Below are 17,442 nucleotides of genomic sequence, written 5' to 3' on the forward strand. Positions count from 1 at the left end.
CTGTAGGAGATTCGCGTTGAATGGATTCCTAGACCATTGACTGGCATTCCAGGGCTATTTACATACAGACTGAAGCTGAGAGTGGGCGAAAGAAGGTCGGGTTCAAACCTCGCCGAGGTCTGGCACACATAGCAGCTGGCAGCCAAGAGAAAGCAGGAGAAGGTAATAAGATCAAATGACAACACCTCAAGACATAGAATTTTACACGAACTTTGAAGATAGGGTTGGCGACGACTCCCGCAGTTAACAGAGCGAGTGATATGTGTCTCAGGAAGGTGCCGACAGTAAGGTACGTGCCCGGCTAAGTAGAGTATACTGATGGCTGCCGATACACGTAAGGTGAGAGCGAGAACTTGCACTTTGCACAAAATCAACAAAATGTTGGACTGGGTATGAATAGTCATTCGGAACTGACAATTTTCCAGTTATGCGGTGCGAATACGTTCATCAACCACAACTTGGATATGAATACACGATGAGCGCATTCAAGAAGCCACAAATGATTTTCACAATGTGTCGCCTACAAACCCGACGATGCAAATGAAATGACCAAAGACCACAAAACATCCCACACAAACGACGATCTGGAAGCCCCGGCCCAGAACAATTTCTCCCGGCCATAATGCCACAACCTCAACAGCCGCCGTCATCAAGAAATGAAAGATCCCTCAACGCATCCAGGAACCCAACTACCTCCACCCACAACACCCCATGATCATTTCATTTCCTCCCATCCACCCCCCCAACCTCATATCCCCCATCAGCATCCACAACCTCCACACTCAGACTCGACCTCCTATACCTCCCCCACCCCCCCAAGCCAGGTGAATCCGCCAACCCTCCTCCATCGTCCTCCCCCTCCCCCTCTCGTGTCCCCAAATGAAAGGTCCCACTAACCCCACCGCAAAAACTCGACCCCCTCCTCCTTTGCATGATCGACAACGGAACGGGATGCGGAATCTCTTCCGGCGCCGGGTGCGCAGACCCAGTCATGCCAACATCCACCGAATTCCCGCGCCCGGCTTTGCACAAAGCGTAGTCGCCCGAGTCAAAGTACTTGCGCTCTCTGAGATGACGCGCGAAGCGGGTGGTCACTGCGTTGGTGGTCGCGTTGGGACCAGTGCTTGTTATGGTTGCCGGTTGGAGAGAGGAGCCGGAGTTTGTAGGGGTGGTGTAGGGGGTTGTTGAAGTGGAGGAGGGGGCTGGTGTGGAGGGAGGTTTGGATGCGAGGTTAGAGGGAAGACGACCATAGAGGCGGAAGACGCGTAGGTCCTTTTCGGAGAGGGACTGGTTGGGTTATTTAGTAGATGATCATGAATGTGGATGGGGTGGAAAGGGGATAAGATTGAAAAGGGGGGAGGGGTAGGGGACTCACGGATGTGTCGAAGCCCTGGGTTGGAGGAGCAGCCATTTTGGGAGTTATAAAGGTATGCGTGTGCCGTTGCTTTGTGTTGTCAAAGCCCTTGTGGGGTAAATACTATTCTCGACGATTATGATGCTAACTTGATGTAAATGTACTCCGTTCGTTCGTCGAATCGTAAGATACGTAGTACTCGTAAGTCGTGTTATGTGTCTAGCACTAATGTAAAGGCACTGTGGGTGGTCTCGTCATACTATTATACCCAATAGTCCAGAGGCTCAATATTCTGGGGAAAGAGCAGCCGTTCAGGTCCCCTGGGTCCGTGGGTCGGATCGGAAAATAAAGTGAAATTGTCGAGGTGATCGGATAGAAAAAAGATGGGACGGAAAGCGATGAACAAATTCTAGTAAGATAAACCAACACTGACGTCGATGTGAGAGTTGTGTTTGCTTATCCAACCAAGCCGGCCACCCACCACTCTGAATCATGAACTCTTTTATCGCTCAGAAAGATAAATCAGGTGGAAGAAGGACGGAGCCGCCCATTTGTGTGACATGCAGGCCGCTTCTTATTCTTTTTATTTCCCTGCTTCTCACCATCAAAGCCCTCTTTATCTCAACGGGTAAGGTATCCCGTACCATGGTTGCTTCCTCGACCCCACCTCCACCCGAAGCAAGCCAGACAGCGAGTAAATTCCCGAGCATAAACAAAGGAAGCCCAGCCAAGTTCACACACCAATCCCGATATGCATCTGAGCTTCACCTACACTACACACAACTCCCTCCCCACGATCATCACTCCTCCATCTAGACCTTCCATGTGGATAGATGAGACGCAATATGTAGACCATTCCTAAATCGGCCCATTGATCTGCTGATTCTAGTACGTTCGACCCTGCAGGGACCCTTGATCGATCCTCAAGGACGCCAGCACGGAGATGCAACAAACTGCACGGGCGACCCGTGCGGTGATGTCGTGGAACGCGTTGAGTGACCCCCTCCACTTCAATCTGCATCTTGATTGGCTGGAGGGGCCGTGCAAGTAGTGATGGTTTATTTCTGAAAAATGGAAATTCAGAAATTTACGCTAGTGTAATTGATCCGTGCACACACACCCACATCTACCCTCACCCAACCACCTTCTTAATACCCGTATAGAACCAACCTATATAATTTAGGTGTATATAATCCTTTGAAACTTTTGTAATCCTTTTATAATACTTCTTTTTTTTTTTAAAGCTAAGCCAAAATTATCGTTCGCTCACACAGACCAGCCAGCATATGGCATATGTACGACCCAAAATATGGGATTTATGTGGGGCATGGGCACGTGCACGATTACGTGTGAAAAAAGGAACGCGTTTCTTTCCTTCGTTTTCCTTACTTTTCCTTACGGTAAATATTCCTTGAATTTCCCTGCCACCACTACGTGTAAGTCGTCAACTCTCCACTTTCAAATTCCGGACTTGAATTCTGATAAGTTGACGTCCTCGTGACCCATCTTCTACTTACCAGATCCTCCCGAACTGGAGGAGACCCATCACCTCCTTGAGACACACACACACACACACACACACACACACACACACACACACACACACACACACACACACACTGGACACCAACTCATCTCCATACAAGAAACTCGCTCAGGCGAATCTACAGTACCTACAACTGCAAATCCCCCACCGGGTCCGGAAAGGACTTCCGGCGCGGGGTTCAAGAGATAACCCGCAACACTACCTACATACAACTCTATGTACATGTGTAGTATGCTATTTTGAGATGCGCTTGCGTCGTCGACACAGTAGACACAGTTAATGGTGATACGGGTAAGTAGTGTGTGTATATAACTCGTGCGTCAGGTCGCTGATGATCTCTGGCGGCCCCATATACAGAGTGCCACAAAGCGTTGCTTGTACCGGTTCGTACCGGGTACCTGACAAGGCGGGGGAGGGGGTCTTTTACCTTTCCTCGCGATCGCAAGGTAGTGTAGTATTAGGTTCAAGCAATTATATCATATCATGACATCCTTCATTCAGAGCCTTTATTGTCACGCATCAAATATGCCAATCGGCGATCATCCCATCACCCACTCTGAATCTCGCGGACCTTCCAGAAAGACTTCGACACCCTCAAGTTTATGAATTCAAGATGTCCTCTCGAAATTAGAAACCCCCCCCCTCCCCCCCTCCCCCCCTTAACTTTTTACCCCAAAAGCATTTGGGTGTTAATATCCATTTTTTTGTTCTCGAGTTTGAGTTTGAGTGTGACTTTTGGGCTAATAAGGACAACGAGGTAGAGTATCCCAGACCTTCAAGTCCACACTATAAACCCATGTTACCAGATCCTGTCATTTACCTTACCTACCCACCAGTAAGAAAGTCATATCTCCAACGGTTGTGTACCACTCTACTTTTCATCACTCGTGCCTACCACAAGATGAATTCGATCCCTGGATGCACAACCTCATCTGAATACTTATCGACTGTGTTTTGGTGTTACAGCCATCGAATGTCATTTGAAGACTTACCATTACCCTCAGCATCTAGAAAGACGAAAGAAAAAGTACTGCTTCATTAAAAACGCCTAACATCCTATGCACAGAAGGTAGAAAAAAAAAGAAAAAAAAATCAACCACCGATACCCCAAAAAACCGATCCTTGACTCCTTAGCTCCCAGCTCCCAATGCATTCCATGGAAACCCTCAAGTTCCTAAATCCCCAACCAGCGAAACGAGCAAGCAGCAGCACCTAATAGTACCTATAACGCCCGATTGCCATTCCCATTCTCATTTCCTTCCCGTCCCTCGCTACCCAATCCATTCCATGCTGATCCAAGAATCAAAACTCCGTCTTTTGAAAACCAGAACAGCCCAGAGAGAATCCCGCCTCCAAACTCCCAAACACCTCGCTTTCCCTAGTACCTTTTGTGTTTTGCAAGGTCCGGATATAGACCACAGATACAAAATATGATCTAACCCAAGACGAAATGATACGGCAGTTGGAAGACCAAAACCGCAGCACCGATGAGACGCCTACAGCAGTCCCATCGCCTCCTTAAAGTTTCTTCCACCCCCTCCTATCCCACTCACGCTTCCCTTCGCTTTTCCGATCATCCTGCTCTTTTTCTCATCTCATCACATCTCCTCCAGTTTATTATCATCCTCTTCCGCAATTTACTCTTCGTCGGCAATTTTCCCTCCCTACGAGGCATTCCCATTCCCAATAACATCCGAGAACAACAGCAGCGGCCACTGTCCACCCCCGGCTCCAACCACAGCTGACTCCGCCGCCGACACTCCCAGCCCATCAGCTCCGTCTCCCGGTCCGTGGCCAGCTCCGCCATTAACATGCGCATGCGAATGGTCGACCATTCCGGCCCCCGACACGTCACCCGGCCTGGTTGACCCCAGAGTTAGTAGCGCATTAGCGCTGTACCGCTCTTGGGAATCAGCCATGGCGGCCGCCCAGTCATGCCATGCATTATTGTTGGGTGCATTGGAAGCGACTGATGCTACGGCAAACTGCGGGTGAACCTGTGGTCGCCATTCTTCGGCTCCGGTACCCGGTTGGCCTGTTGTAGAAACGTGCTGGGTGGCTTGAGAAGCGAAAGCTATTAGAGGGTTGATGGCGGAAGAGGTTTGGTCCATTACTGCGGCAACGGTTTGAGGGGGTGCTGTTGATGAGGTTGGGGTGGCTGTTGCGTAGAGGTATTGCACACTGCCGCCGGAGGGGTCGTAGGCTGCTAGGCTAACGCCGTTGCTGGTTTGGTGGGCGTCGGCGCTGTTTTCATTCACAGACATGGTTTGGTAGGGGGTTGCTGAGCCATCGTAGTACCCGGTTCCGTTTGTGCTGACGCTGCTGCGGTGGTCATTGGGTGTGACCGAGTGACTGGACGCAATACCGTTGCTGTTGAGTGGTTGCTTGAATGGTAAGAGAGGCTGCTGCTGGAATGGTGATGCTGATTGTTGTTTGGCTATGGTCTGGTCGACTGACAGTCCATCCTTACGGCTCATGTCGCGTTCGATGCGGGTGATGGTCTGCTTGATAATCGTGTCCAGGGTTGTTGCTAGACGGTTTCCGGTACCTGTTAGTCGACCAATCTCGCTGATAATTTCGAGGCCCAAGACCATATCTGCCCTTAACGTGGCCATCTCCATATGTGTGATTTCATGTCTCCTTTCCCAGTTTGCGACGAGAATCGTCAAAGTTGAGGCGACGTATACCGACAACTGGTACCATGTTGTGTCCAGAGACTTGAGTTTCAACAGCTCCCCTACCACCTTCAATAGCTTCCGAGCTGTCTGCTCGCATATCCTTGTGTTCTCAGCACAGAACTTGGGGTCCTTTTCTAGACAAACCGACGGATGTCTAAGACAAAGCTTAAACTCGAGACTGATGGCCTGGGTATACAGTGCAAACACCAAGTCGGTCGGCTGACACTTTTCCACTCGCAGACAGTCGGGTAGTTCATTCGTTAGCTTGCGCATTCCAGCCTCAAGTTCGGCGACAGTATCGACATATTTCTTGGGATCTCGCCTCACGCTGTAGATGCTAGAATACATCTCCATATACAAAGGAACAGCCTTGAAGCCGGCGAGCCCAATTTGATAGCAGCAATGACCAATCTTGGATGGGTCCAAGATGCCATCTTCTCCGAGATACTCGTCATCAATAGCGATTGGGAACTCAATGTCGAATTCCTCGAGTGTGATGGGCATTGGCCTGCCAAGTCGGCCGTTAAGGGTAATGATGATACCCAGGATGGACCACCACACCCTTTTGCGCAATTCGTTTTCAAGAGTTGTGCGCCCATTCGGTATCTTGTTGCTCCGATGGAAGTTGAGTTCAATGGCCTTCATCATGGCAAAGTTGGCAATGGTGAAGGAACATCCTGGTTTGGGAAAATTGCGGGTGTGAGACGCCAGCATGGCCAAAGCCTGGACCGCGGTAACCGTCTGAGAAACGGCAAGTTCGAAGAACTTACTCAAACACCAATGGTAGTGCTTGTTGGAAAGATCATTCAGCTGCGCATGGTCCTCTGGCTTTTCGCGATGGTTCCTGATACCGTACTGGAAGTACATGCTTGATATCATCATGCGGACCAGTACGAGTTCGGGTACTGTTGCTTTAAAGCCCGGATCATCATAGATGCGAGTCAAGAGCTGCATAAACGAAGGCCTGTGGACTAGTGGCATGTACGGGTATATGGTGAGGAAGTACCACTCGGCATATGTAAAGGCGTCGTGTCTCGAGGGGAGGTCGCAATGTTCCATTGGCGGGTTTATCCTGACTAAGGACTGATAAAAGGCCGTGACCGATTTGTTGTACAACGGTGATCCGATGGGAGTATTTGGCGAAGGCTCATCCATGTCTGGGTCAGGATCGTCAAACGAAGTGATCTCAATGGTAGTTCCAAGAACCGAAAGGGTGGTGCCCTTAAATGTAACGCCTAGGTAGCTCTCTGTCGGCCTCGATTCCAAGAGCGAACATCTCGTATAACACCCTGGTGTGCTCTGTGACCCTCGCCTGCTTTTTCTATACCACACCGAGCCTTGTTGCTGCCATTCGCCTTGGGAAGTGGGATCGTGGATGGGATTCCCCATGGCATCCAGGGTGACACCCGGAGGGTGGGGGTTTCTATTAGCGTTTGACCCTTCCCACGGCCGGATTTCGATTTTATGGTCGGCCAGCACTCTTTCGAGGTCCCTCACCCTGGCTTCGAGTTGTTGGGTATAGCCTCGACGTTCGGTACGGCCTGTTACACGGTCTGTTACGACGCATTCGATATTTTGGCTCGCGCAATGGGAGCAGCCCGCAGGGGAGGCATCGCAGCGGATTTTTCGGACCTGGGGACGCACAGAAATTAGTATGTTACGGGAACGCGACGCCGGTTAGACGCGCAGCAGGCTGTCAGAGCGACAGGTCGGAAACTCAGTACCTTGCACCTGTCACAAGCCTGACCAGTCCGCGTGTATTGTGAGAGCTTGCTCTTGACAACACTCGAAAAGTCTTCTGTACTGCGCTCAAGACGGGGCAGCTTCATCTTGGGTTGTAAGCCATTGTCGAGAGGAGTGTCCCCGGCTTCGCTTGGCCGCTTTGGAGGACCGCCTGGGGGCATAATGTTTGAGTCTCGAAGTTTGACCAAATTTGTAGGCGAGCGTGGAACGATTCGAGATGACGGTTCGAAAGAATGATGGTAGTAATCGTCGTGGGCAGCGAAGCGGTTGGTTTGTTGTCAATCGGGTGGTTTCTTGGGAACGGTTTATGCCGTGGAGTTGTAGCGCAGTGAGCAAGCGAGCGGATGAGCGACGGCGCCGACGGACTTCAGCTGTCACGCTGAGTCGCTGGTCTGACTGTGGTCAGGGTAGTGGTGGTGGTGATGGTGGTGGTGGTTGTGGTGTATCGTGAGAAGAGAGGGACGGGATGGAAAGGGACGGACGGGACGGATGTGCGATGGAGATTGCCGCGCGGTGGATATTGCGTGCCAATTAATATTGAACGATGACCGGGAGCCTTGACGCGAAGTGTAGGGAGGCACTGATGGCGCTGAATTCCTGGAGGGGAGGGGAGTGAGAGCGAGGGATGTCGGTTCCGAAAGCGTCAATCAAGGAATGGATGGATGTGTCCAGGGCGCCGGGATCGAGGAATTCAACTGAAGGGAATTAAAAGTTCACGGACTAGGGGGGCCCGGCCGTCGATCGCTGATCAACCCAAGAACATTGAAAGGAAAGAAGGAACATGCTTTCACCGGCCCATGATTGCGACAAAAAGGCAATGGGAAACATGGCCCATTCAGGTCAAGAGCAATTCGTCCTCGTCGAATGAATCCGATTTCACTCGGGGCGGATCCGTTCTGCGAGTGTCCCGATTTGGCATGGCTGCATCTTCTCGGCCCATGCATGGAAGTCGAGTTCACGGATTTGGTCCAATTCCCAATCATTGTTCCCAATGCAATCACGATCATCGGTGCATGGCAAAGGGAACATCCATGGCTGAAAATATCCGAGCGTGAGTTAAGCTGGGTGTGGAGTTTTTATTGTATGTTGGAGGAACTGACCTTCGTCCGAAGTGAGCAGCCTGTTTCTGGGCATCTCGCTCAAAGCCCTCAAGATCGGTGCTCATTCAATAGGAAGCCGAACGCTCTCCTGTTTCTACCTAGTACATCAAAAATGTGGCTTTTTGTAGCAGTGCCGTATAGCCTTCTTTTATTTCTTCAACTACTATTCAATATTTCACACCTCTTCCCATCGACATCGACTGAGGTAGGGTCGGGACTACAGGTGGTCTCCCTTCCCAAGACAACAACCATCATGTCAAAGTCGAGGTGCGCCGCGGCATCCGTGTATCCGTCGACAACGACATTCCCTAAAACACAGCATATTGCTGATAGTCTCTGGCCGTCGCAAGGTAATGGGAAGCGTACCTCTAGACAATCCGAGACATGCGTTCATGTGTCCGCTGTGGTTGCGTTTTTGCGACTGAGAGATTGTGAGAACCTCGACGGCTGCACGCGCGCCATGTTCCACTTTTTGGGCTGTCAGATGGAAGAAACTCAGACAATCGGAACAGCGACCCATCGGCAATGTGACAAGTTGATTCCCTGTTACGTAGTATATGACCCAATGCATACAGTCAAACGTTAAAGGGGCTGATGTCCGGGCCTCTTGGAATTGACATGCTTGGCGGGGTCACTTGTGTAGGTATTGATCCCTGTCATCAGCGCGACGCGCCCCGGCGCCCGGGGATCTGCCCCGCCATGGAGATCCCGCCGATGGACAAGGATGGATTCGCCGTCGCATTCATCTTTCGAGCCTGTTTCCTTATCGCCAAATCGGAAAAAGTATCACGGAAATTGCCCAAAGAAAGAGTACGGTACGGCACCCAAACACATTCTCAACCTCAATTCAAACATAACTGACGTCGGCTTTTCAGCAACGAACCGACACATGATTCAATAACACATCAATCAACCCGTCGCATTCCGTCCACCTACCCCACCAGCCATCACCATCACGACCATCACAACCAAATATCACAACCATTGCAATGGCGCTCGAAACCCTCCGAATCGAACACGTCCCCTCGGACCACCACGTCTACGCCGCCCTCTTCCGCGACGTCCAAAACGTTGACTTCCTCCAAGCCCAGCTCATCGGCAAGAACCCCGAGTTCGAGTACGCTTTCATCGACGCCTCGGTCATCATCTCCCGCACACACCTGTTCGCCGCCATCTTCCGCGCGCTCAACACCTTGATTGAGGGAACCCTTCAGACGCCCAACGTCCATTCCGATATTGTCATTGGGCTAAGTCCGACCAACAATGTTCGTCTCTCTATCCATCCATCCATCCCCTTCCTCTTTTGCAATGATAATTCGACCTTGACTGCGTTTTTCAAGTGAACCCATGAGCTAACAAACAACCAAACGAACAAACAGATCTCCGAATCCTACCGCCGCTACGGTCTAACCCCTTCCAAAACGCGCGACGTCCTGGTCATCAAAGTCGTCTACCCCAAACTCTCCTCCGAAAACTCGACAATCACCAGCGAACAACTAACGCCAGAAAGCATATGGCAACACCTGACCACTCACATTCAAGGCACGCCCGTACCGCTTACAAATGAGGAATTCGCCAAGTCGACGGATTGGGTAAAAGTGCGCAAGTATTACAAGCTGAATGGTATGCCGGGCGTGGAGAGGATAGACAAGGCGGATGAGGAGGGGAGAAGGAGGGAGATGGAAGGGTTGATTATTAGTGGGATTGCGCTGAGGGGGTTGTAGATGAGGCAAAGGATTGGCGGGAGGAGGAATACAAGAATAGGACAAGATAAAGGGTAAGACAAAAGTCGATTGACAGATAAGAATGAAGTAAGATACCTTACCTCTAGAGGTTGGGGAATGACCTGAGATAGCATTGGGTTATGGAAACGCATTGGCTTGGACATGGAAAGCTGCATGTTGAACTGACACCAAACTAAGATACCACTAACTCTTTACTGTGTAGCCTTGGCGAAAGTGTCTGGGCAATGCATACAAAAAAAGAGCAAAAGAAGGAAAGAAAAGACAAAAGTAATGCATGTCAGGATCGAAGCGGGAACATGGCCTCCATTGCTGAATTATTGGCGGGACTCTAGTAAATTGGCGCTTGTCCAGGGCAGGATTTTAGGTAATTTCACTGGCATGCTAAAAGAACGGTAAGTTGATCTCACAAAGTTTTGATGTTGGAAACAACATTGTCATAGGACCTTTGAGTGGGAAGACAGAAATCACGACGACCAGGTCCAGAGGCTTTGATTCATGACTTGAATATTTTGTATCTGTATCTGTCAAGCAAGGTCCAACGCTCAGACCAAGGCCAAATCTAGGTAATCGATCCAAGATGCCAAGCAACCCTCGCAATGCGCCAAAAATAATGATCCCCAAAGGCCATAAACAATTGACATTTCGGGTTCTTACACCCACTGGAGAGCTTAAGAAGAAACCCCAAACAACCCCTTCACTCTCCTCCTAACTTCTCTTCCCATCGCCTCCCGTCCACTCCTCGTCCTCTGCACCGCATCCCGATTCTCATAAGCCCTCCGCAACAAATACTTCATGCACTCCCCCGTCGATCCCCACACCAGGTACTTGTACACCTGCGGCTTATTGACCATTTCACTTCCCTTCTCACTGCCCTTCGCACTCTCCTTCTCCGCCGCTATCTCCATCTCCTTGGGACTCTCGTGCGGCCCAGCAACAAGCTCACAACTAACCTCGTCCGCCATTCCCTGCAGCTGGGCGAACGCCACCTGTTCATAGCCCAGCTTGGCCACGCCGCTGTCGAGAAGGGCCTTGCCCTTGAGTACCGATTCGCGGTTGTGCGTGGCTAGAACGACGCCCACGTCGGGGAAGTTGGTCATCTCCTTTTCAGCAGATCCAGACTGGGGGGCAGGAGGTTGCAAGGGGCCAGACCAGGTCTTGCGGAGCAAGGCCTCAGCAATCCCATCGTACTGGCCATCCGTGTCGGCCTTGGTGTCGCAGATGAGATGTCTGGGATCAGCGCCCAAGTAAGCGCCGCGAACGAGTTTCACGCCGAGGGTGAACCCTTCGGACGCGGCGATGGCGAGGTGCTTGGAGAGAGTGGCAGGTGTGGATTTGAGGTAGGCTTGGTAAGTGCCGTAGACTACGGCGTTGCCGGTGCTGGTTTTGTTGTAGCGGCGCATGTAGTCGAGCGTCCAGTCGTCGATGCCAGGCTGGAGAGCATTTTGTTCGGCGTCGAAGAGGAGGCGGACGCCCCGCTCGGCGGCGAGGTTGCAGATCCCGTCGATGGCAGAGCCTAGGGCCTCGGAGGGTGGGAGCTGTTTGGAGAGACTATAAAGGGCCTGGCGGCCGGCACCGGTGAATTTGAGAGCTACGAAGTCGCCGGGAGAGGCAAGGCGGACGGTCTCCATGGTTCCTTCGGCCCAGGGATTAATTTCCGTGCGAATGCACTCCTCCGCAGCGGCGCCACCCTCGGCCGCGCAGGAGGCGAGATCTTTGGTCTCCGAATCGGTGAGAACTACCTCACGGGCATAGCCGAGGATGACACCACTGAAGCCGATTTGCTTGAGGGAGTCGATGGTTTGGCGGACCTCGGCCGGATTCTCACCGGCGCAGAATTGGGCGTAGAAGGTCTTCTTGAGGAATGCGCGGAGGAGAGGGTTTCGGTCGGGGTTAAGAACTGGGTTTGTAGTATGGGCTAGGACGGACATGACAGCTAGTGAAGGCGGTAGGAGGAAGGGCGAGGACGAGACGGTGGTGGTCATCCATGATCGGAGGACGTTTGTTAGTGGCAGTACTGCCAATGGCGAAGGCCCCGGTGTCTTGGGCATCTCATTGGATTGGGGCCCGCCTGTTGCTGGTAATGATGATGCGTTGTCGATGGTTAGGTGGTCGGTAGGCTTAGGTCGGTTGGTGGAGGAGTGTATAAGTCGTGTGGCATATGTTCTCCCGACGCCGTTGATACGCCCGACCATTAGAGTTGAATGTGAGACATGATGACGTGAGATAGAAGCGACGGCAGGTCCAAGGGCCGAAGCAATGCTTCTTGCCCGAGCATGTCCTATGTTGCAAACCAATTGCCTGCTGGCAGGTGATGTTGAAGTAGGAAACATATTGCAGTGTAGGATGGAGGTACCGGGATGAGACCAAACAAAGACAGGTCAACACCGCACAAACACAAAGAATGATGAGGCAGGTACCGAGGAAAATAGAGACGGGGTTTATGACTGTGTGATATATAGATGCAGCTTGATTCATGGCAATCAACCATACCACAGACCCTCGTCTCATCTTTATCTCTGGCTCGCCCCTGGGAGGCCGGGACCGCTAGCAAATCGAACGTACCAGATCCATCCCCTCCGAGTACACTAGCGCAGCGTGGGACGGGCAGAAGACAAGTGCAGGCCGACTTGCTACTCTACTATCTGGGATAAACCCTCATCGATCCTCCTTTGTCAAGGTTTCGTTGACGCGGGTGATGCTGCGGCGGGATGGTACCTGATGCGGCCATTGGCATCAATTGCGCTTGCTTCTTATCGGGCGTCACGTGGCCGTCCCCCAAGGCCGCCAGTAGCCGCGATCTGCTGGGGGGTGATCGGAGAGGAGATTGGGCTGAGTGACGTCCCCCCTTTGATGCACGCTTGATGAATGGTCAACAATTGGTTCTTCCCAGCCCTGTCTCGCCAATGGAAGGATGCTGTAATAACAGTTCCAATACAAGCATTCCAGAGCTTTCCTAGATATACCCACCAATCAGCTGATACCTTTACCCCTGATGTAGGCCGCCGGCTCTTTGAAATTCAATGCCGACGTTGGAAACCTTCGATACGTACTGGCCAATAATGATGACTTGTGGGCATACCTCGGCGAAAGAACGCCGGTATATGTCTAGACTCTACTCTATAGAATCCGATGCGGCTGAGCGGGCGCCATGTTGGATTCCCACAATGCTTGGGCATTTCGTGCAGAATTGAGGGTCTTGAGTTTGTCATAGAAATGGACTAGTAAACCGACTGTCCGATAAGTTGCAGGGGTCGTGTTGTTTCGACCTTGAATAACCGTTGCGGAGCATTTGGGGCTTCCGAAATCGGCTGTGATGGTAACATTGAAAAGCAACTAACCAACCTTGTGTTTTGTATCTCTTCACCGATCGAATTGGGATGTACCTTTGGGCGAAAGTGTGGGCAGAGAGGATTGGGATTTTGTCGTTTTTAAATCACCCGCTCCTTCTGGTTTTCGTCCGCGGTATTCTTAAAGCCGCCAACGCGGCGCTTGAGGAATTCGACATATCCGATGGGTCGACCTCTTGCGATGCCAGCTACATCCTGCAAGCCTCCGTATGCGAGACCTACGACCAGGGCAGTTTTGGTTGTTCGAGCCGCCATGGGCAAAGAGAATCGATCTATATGAGAAAGTCATGATTAGCGTTTGATGCGCAAGATTTAGGACAGACAATCACGTACTCCATAGACTGAAGGCTCCCGCAACAGTCACACAGGCGGTTACAGTGTTGAAGATGTCGGCCGTCCCGCGATAGGCGTCAAACATGTGCTCGATGCCAAACATGGCTGTTGTCCAGAAGCAAATCTTGGCTCCCATCCTGGCACCCTCCTTGGCGCCGCCCCAGATTGAGTTGTAGTTCTTGCTCTTGTGGTAAAAGTACCATCCCATCTTGGTGGTCGGCAGCTTATGGGCGTGTTCGGCGCGAAAGCGCATACCGGATGTCTTGATGCCCTGGCTTATTCCAAGTGTGAAGCCAATGAGCAGAGCAGTGCTCGACGCAAGGGGGATTCGCACGGCATCCGGAATGGAAAGACGACACTTGGTAACGTATTCGGGGACGGACTCTGGCGCGGCGGCCTCGGTTTCTTTGGTGGTTGACATGTCGACCAGTATCGAATGTCGTATCGCAGTCTCCTGTCGTGATGTGCTTGTCGGAATCCTCAGGCAATGGAAGTTGTGGAGTTCAATTGGGGCAGCTCGAGCCGATGTAAAGACGTCAAGGTGTTTTGCAGCTGTTTGCTGGCGATCCACCGTGTTGGACAGTGAAAGACAAGGGAACTGGATCAGTGTCACTGGAAACAACTTGAAATCTCCCCCGAAAGTCCAGGTTGACGAGACGGGAACCGAACAGCTTGGTCGGCTGCATGCCTGCATGTGTATATCAGAGATTGGAAATGGCCCGAGCTCCCTTCTAGCTGCCCCCTCCAAAACGCGGAGAAAGCGGGTCGGATCGCGTCTGCAGTCTCCAACCTGGGCCACCCGACCAACGTCATCACAGCCCAACCCCACTGTCCATCCCTTGTTGCAGCTTCCACATGCCAGGAACAAACTGACCCCAACTTTTTAGATCTCAGCCTAGCGAAATCTTGACAAAGGGTTTCTACTTTTTCTTCTGTACACTAAACATAGTCCGTCTCAAAGACCCCATTACCGTCATAGTTGAAAAGTCACAATGGTAAAAAACCGCCATCTCCGTCGGGCTTCTCTCCAACTTTGCTGACCATCACCGTCGTCCCAGCCTCGCACCACCAACAACCCGGTCGATGACCCTCGCATCACCCTTCGCCTCAAATGCGGTATCCATACAATCTTCCTCTTCGTTATGCTAGATTGGACCTTTGCCAAGGTGTCCGAAGAGCTACTCATGATCCTCCATGACCGCTACCCCAACGGTCTTACATTCAGCGTCGATGCCGAACCGGTCCCTCTCCCCGAAGGCGATGTCAAAATCGTTTATGGAATCCCTAGACACCCTAATGGGGATTTAAGCCACGGGTGGAAGAAGCTCAAGGTGGAAGACGAGGACACGGTAGAATCATCCAAGCTTGCGGATGTAAGCGCTGTGGCCTTTGCGCTGGTTGATCCTGAGTCGGAGGGCAATGTGCCGTTTGATGTCACTGTTCCGCGGTTGGACGACTATGATGAAGAGTACTGAATTATGGGAGGGAACATAACGGCGTTTGCGCGGCGCATTGGTTTAGATTCAGGCTGCATGGCGGCAAGGTCGGCGTTCGGGTTGAAGATATTGAACAGAAATGAAAAGGCGCTTTGGTTATGGGAAAAGGATGCATCATACGTCTTCCTGACATGTATACCACTGGCTGTTACATCGTTATCTGAAAATTCCAAGGTAAAACATCCTTCCACTTTCCCCTATCCCTTTCTTCAAAGAAAAAAAAATCGAATCAGTTCGCCTTTTCCCACTATCCAAACAAGACCTAAAAGCCAGAACTCTTGGTGACTCTAAACTCCACAGACACCCCAGCCCACCACAAACTTCCCTCCCATCAGGCCAGTACCGCAACGTGACCGAGGCAACTAAGCAAACCATGAAAATTGCTGATAATACCATCTAAGACCTCCTTGTCAGTAACATCACAAAGCCAAACTCGGAATCTTTGCTTACCAAGATTTATGTAGGTGTCACCCCACTTCTCGCCATCATAACAGCTGCAGTGAAGCCATGTAAACATACCCAATTTCCCCTTGGGGTCGGGACTGAGCCAGCAATCACCGCAGGTATTACCAAACCATCCACTGACGGATTGCTCGTCAGTTATCTGTTGTGATTGAAAGGTAAAAAACCAAGAAAACTTACTTGTCTTGCATCATCAGATAACCATCGACGTTGGCGATGCACTGTCCGAGATACTGCCGTGACTTCAGATACGAACCATCTTCGGTCTGGCATTCTGCTAAGAAGTCCATGTCGAGGGGGTGGGTTCCTGGCGTCATATACCACTTGAGGCAGCATTAGTACTGGGTGGGTACGTACTGAAACCAAGAAAGCAAAAGAGTCACTCACGCGTGTGCATCCTCCGAAGGCGGTTTCGTTATGTCCCGTGGGCTCGACATTGTCCAGGCCCCCAACAGGTTCAATGGCCAGTCCATGGACCGCACCCAAGAATAGCACTGCCGCAAACAAAAGCTTGGATAGGATCTGCATTAAGGGCACTGATCGGAGAGTTCTTGTCAAAATTCCAAGATTTGCTGTTATTTCGAATCTGTCAAAAGCCTTCCAGAAATCAAGCCGCATGCAAGGACGGCTCCCGGGGAGCTTATTATGCTTCGAATTCATCATGACTTTAACCCACTCCCCCATTCTATCTCACCTATACGCGACTGACAAGGCAACGAGTGTCAAGATCTGTGTAGGACCGATCTCGGTGTAAACTGATTGGTGCCACTCTTCGCGTACACCTTCAGCTGTCTTTGGTCTGTGCTGTCCGACGGAAAAACGAAGGTCTAGGGCCAGTGATTTTCCCTGTACACTGCTACAAAGTCAACATTGCAAGATGGAGCTCGGCCTCAACAAGACCGTGTGGAGGAGAAGGACTTTGCGTCAAGGCACACAAGGTTGATGAGCCCCCCATTAACATAGAGAAGCAAATCTATGAGTTACCGGCCAGTAGACTAGCAGTCAAAGCAAGGCGGGAAGACGGTGTTTGAAACTTGCACATCAGTTGGACTGACTCTGCTTGCCGGGCCACGGAGCCGTTGGCAGCTACACAATCACGGACAATGTTTCGGACTGACTTGATGATTGTCGACGAGCGTTGCCACCGGTAAGATGATTTGTCTGAGCTTGTCACTTTCCAGAGCCTTCAGGATGATCAGAAAAAGATTTGGTTTTTAGGGGAAACCATCATCCACTGGTGTAGAACTCCCTTTTTTTCTTTTTGAGGGATAGGTCGTACGACCCCCATGTTGAAGAACTCCTATGTCGGGTCTGACAAGATCTGGACCCCTTATACCAAGACATGGTGAGCACCATGGATCTGGGGAACTCCAATTCAGGGGCATGCAGTGGAGTTGAACCATGACATAACGTTCGAGTGCAGTTGCCGCCGGCAAATCCCCCCCCCCCTCTTCTCCCCCTCAACTCTTGGCATTCTTCACCTGAAAATTGGCGAAACACGACTGGAGCATCGCCGACACGCTCTCATGCGGCGCAATTTGTTGACTCCTTTTTTTGTCGACTCCAAATCGGGAATTATCACAACAACAGACCCCTGACACTCATTGTCCCGGTTCCACGAGGACTCTTCAGACCTCT

General features: G+C 51.3%; 7 protein-coding genes across 7 annotated transcripts; 2 read left to right on the top strand and 5 right to left on the bottom strand.

Annotated features, from left to right (window-relative positions):
- Positions 1-381: 381 nt before the first annotated feature.
- Positions 382-1,871, bottom strand: NEUTE1DRAFT_73843 (uncharacterized protein; the record flags this gene model as incomplete). The annotated part of the gene is made up of 2 exons (XM_009858657.1): positions 382-1,287; positions 1,376-1,871. 2 exons carry the CDS (start codon positions 1,409-1,411, stop codon positions 721-723), a joined length of 603 nt encoding a protein of 200 aa, XP_009856959.1.
- A 2,693-nt stretch (positions 1,872-4,564) lies between these two features.
- NEUTE1DRAFT_92544 (uncharacterized protein) lies at positions 4,565-7,482 on the bottom strand (the record flags this gene model as incomplete). The annotated part of the gene is made up of 2 exons (XM_009858658.1): positions 4,565-7,210; positions 7,303-7,482. The coding sequence occupies 2 exons, from the start codon at positions 7,480-7,482 to the stop codon at positions 4,565-4,567; spliced, it is 2,826 nt and encodes a 941-aa protein (XP_009856960.1).
- Positions 7,483-9,410: 1,928 nt separating this feature from the next.
- NEUTE1DRAFT_53958 (uncharacterized protein) lies at positions 9,411-10,145 on the top strand (the record flags this gene model as incomplete). The annotated part of the gene is made up of 2 exons (XM_009858659.1): positions 9,411-9,686; positions 9,801-10,145. 2 exons carry the CDS (start codon positions 9,411-9,413, stop codon positions 10,143-10,145), a joined length of 621 nt encoding a protein of 206 aa, XP_009856961.1.
- Positions 10,146-10,658: 513 nt separating this feature from the next.
- Positions 10,659-12,559, bottom strand: NEUTE1DRAFT_133765 (uncharacterized protein; the record flags this gene model as incomplete). Its single annotated transcript, XM_009858660.1, has 1 exon — positions 10,659-12,559. The coding sequence occupies one exon, from the start codon at positions 12,494-12,496 to the stop codon at positions 10,835-10,837; it is 1,662 nt and encodes a 553-aa protein (XP_009856962.1).
- A 1,035-nt stretch (positions 12,560-13,594) lies between these two features.
- On the bottom strand, positions 13,595-14,267 carry NEUTE1DRAFT_126677 (uncharacterized protein; the record flags this gene model as incomplete). Its single annotated transcript, XM_009858661.1, has 2 exons — positions 13,595-13,785; positions 13,847-14,267. 2 exons carry the CDS (start codon positions 14,265-14,267, stop codon positions 13,595-13,597), a joined length of 612 nt encoding a protein of 203 aa, XP_009856963.1.
- Positions 14,268-14,739: 472 nt separating this feature from the next.
- NEUTE1DRAFT_92554 (uncharacterized protein) lies at positions 14,740-15,445 on the top strand (the record flags this gene model as incomplete). Its single annotated transcript, XM_009858662.1, has 2 exons — positions 14,740-14,841; positions 14,905-15,445. The coding sequence occupies 2 exons, from the start codon at positions 14,839-14,841 to the stop codon at positions 15,319-15,321; spliced, it is 420 nt and encodes a 139-aa protein (XP_009856964.1).
- A 742-nt stretch (positions 15,446-16,187) lies between these two features.
- On the bottom strand, positions 16,188-16,909 carry NEUTE1DRAFT_52803 (uncharacterized protein; the record flags this gene model as incomplete). Its single annotated transcript, XM_009858136.1, has 3 exons — positions 16,188-16,233; positions 16,342-16,354; positions 16,789-16,909. Coding segments are annotated over 3 exons (180 nt in total), but the record flags the coding sequence as incomplete, so codon positions are not given.
- Positions 16,910-17,442: the final 533 nt, after the last annotated feature.

Source organism: Neurospora tetrasperma (assembly GCF_000213175.1).
Source record: "Neurospora tetrasperma FGSC 2508 unplaced genomic scaffold NEUTE1scaffold_81, whole genome shotgun sequence".
Classification (NCBI taxonomy): Eukaryota; Fungi; Ascomycota; class Sordariomycetes; order Sordariales; family Sordariaceae; genus Neurospora; species Neurospora tetrasperma.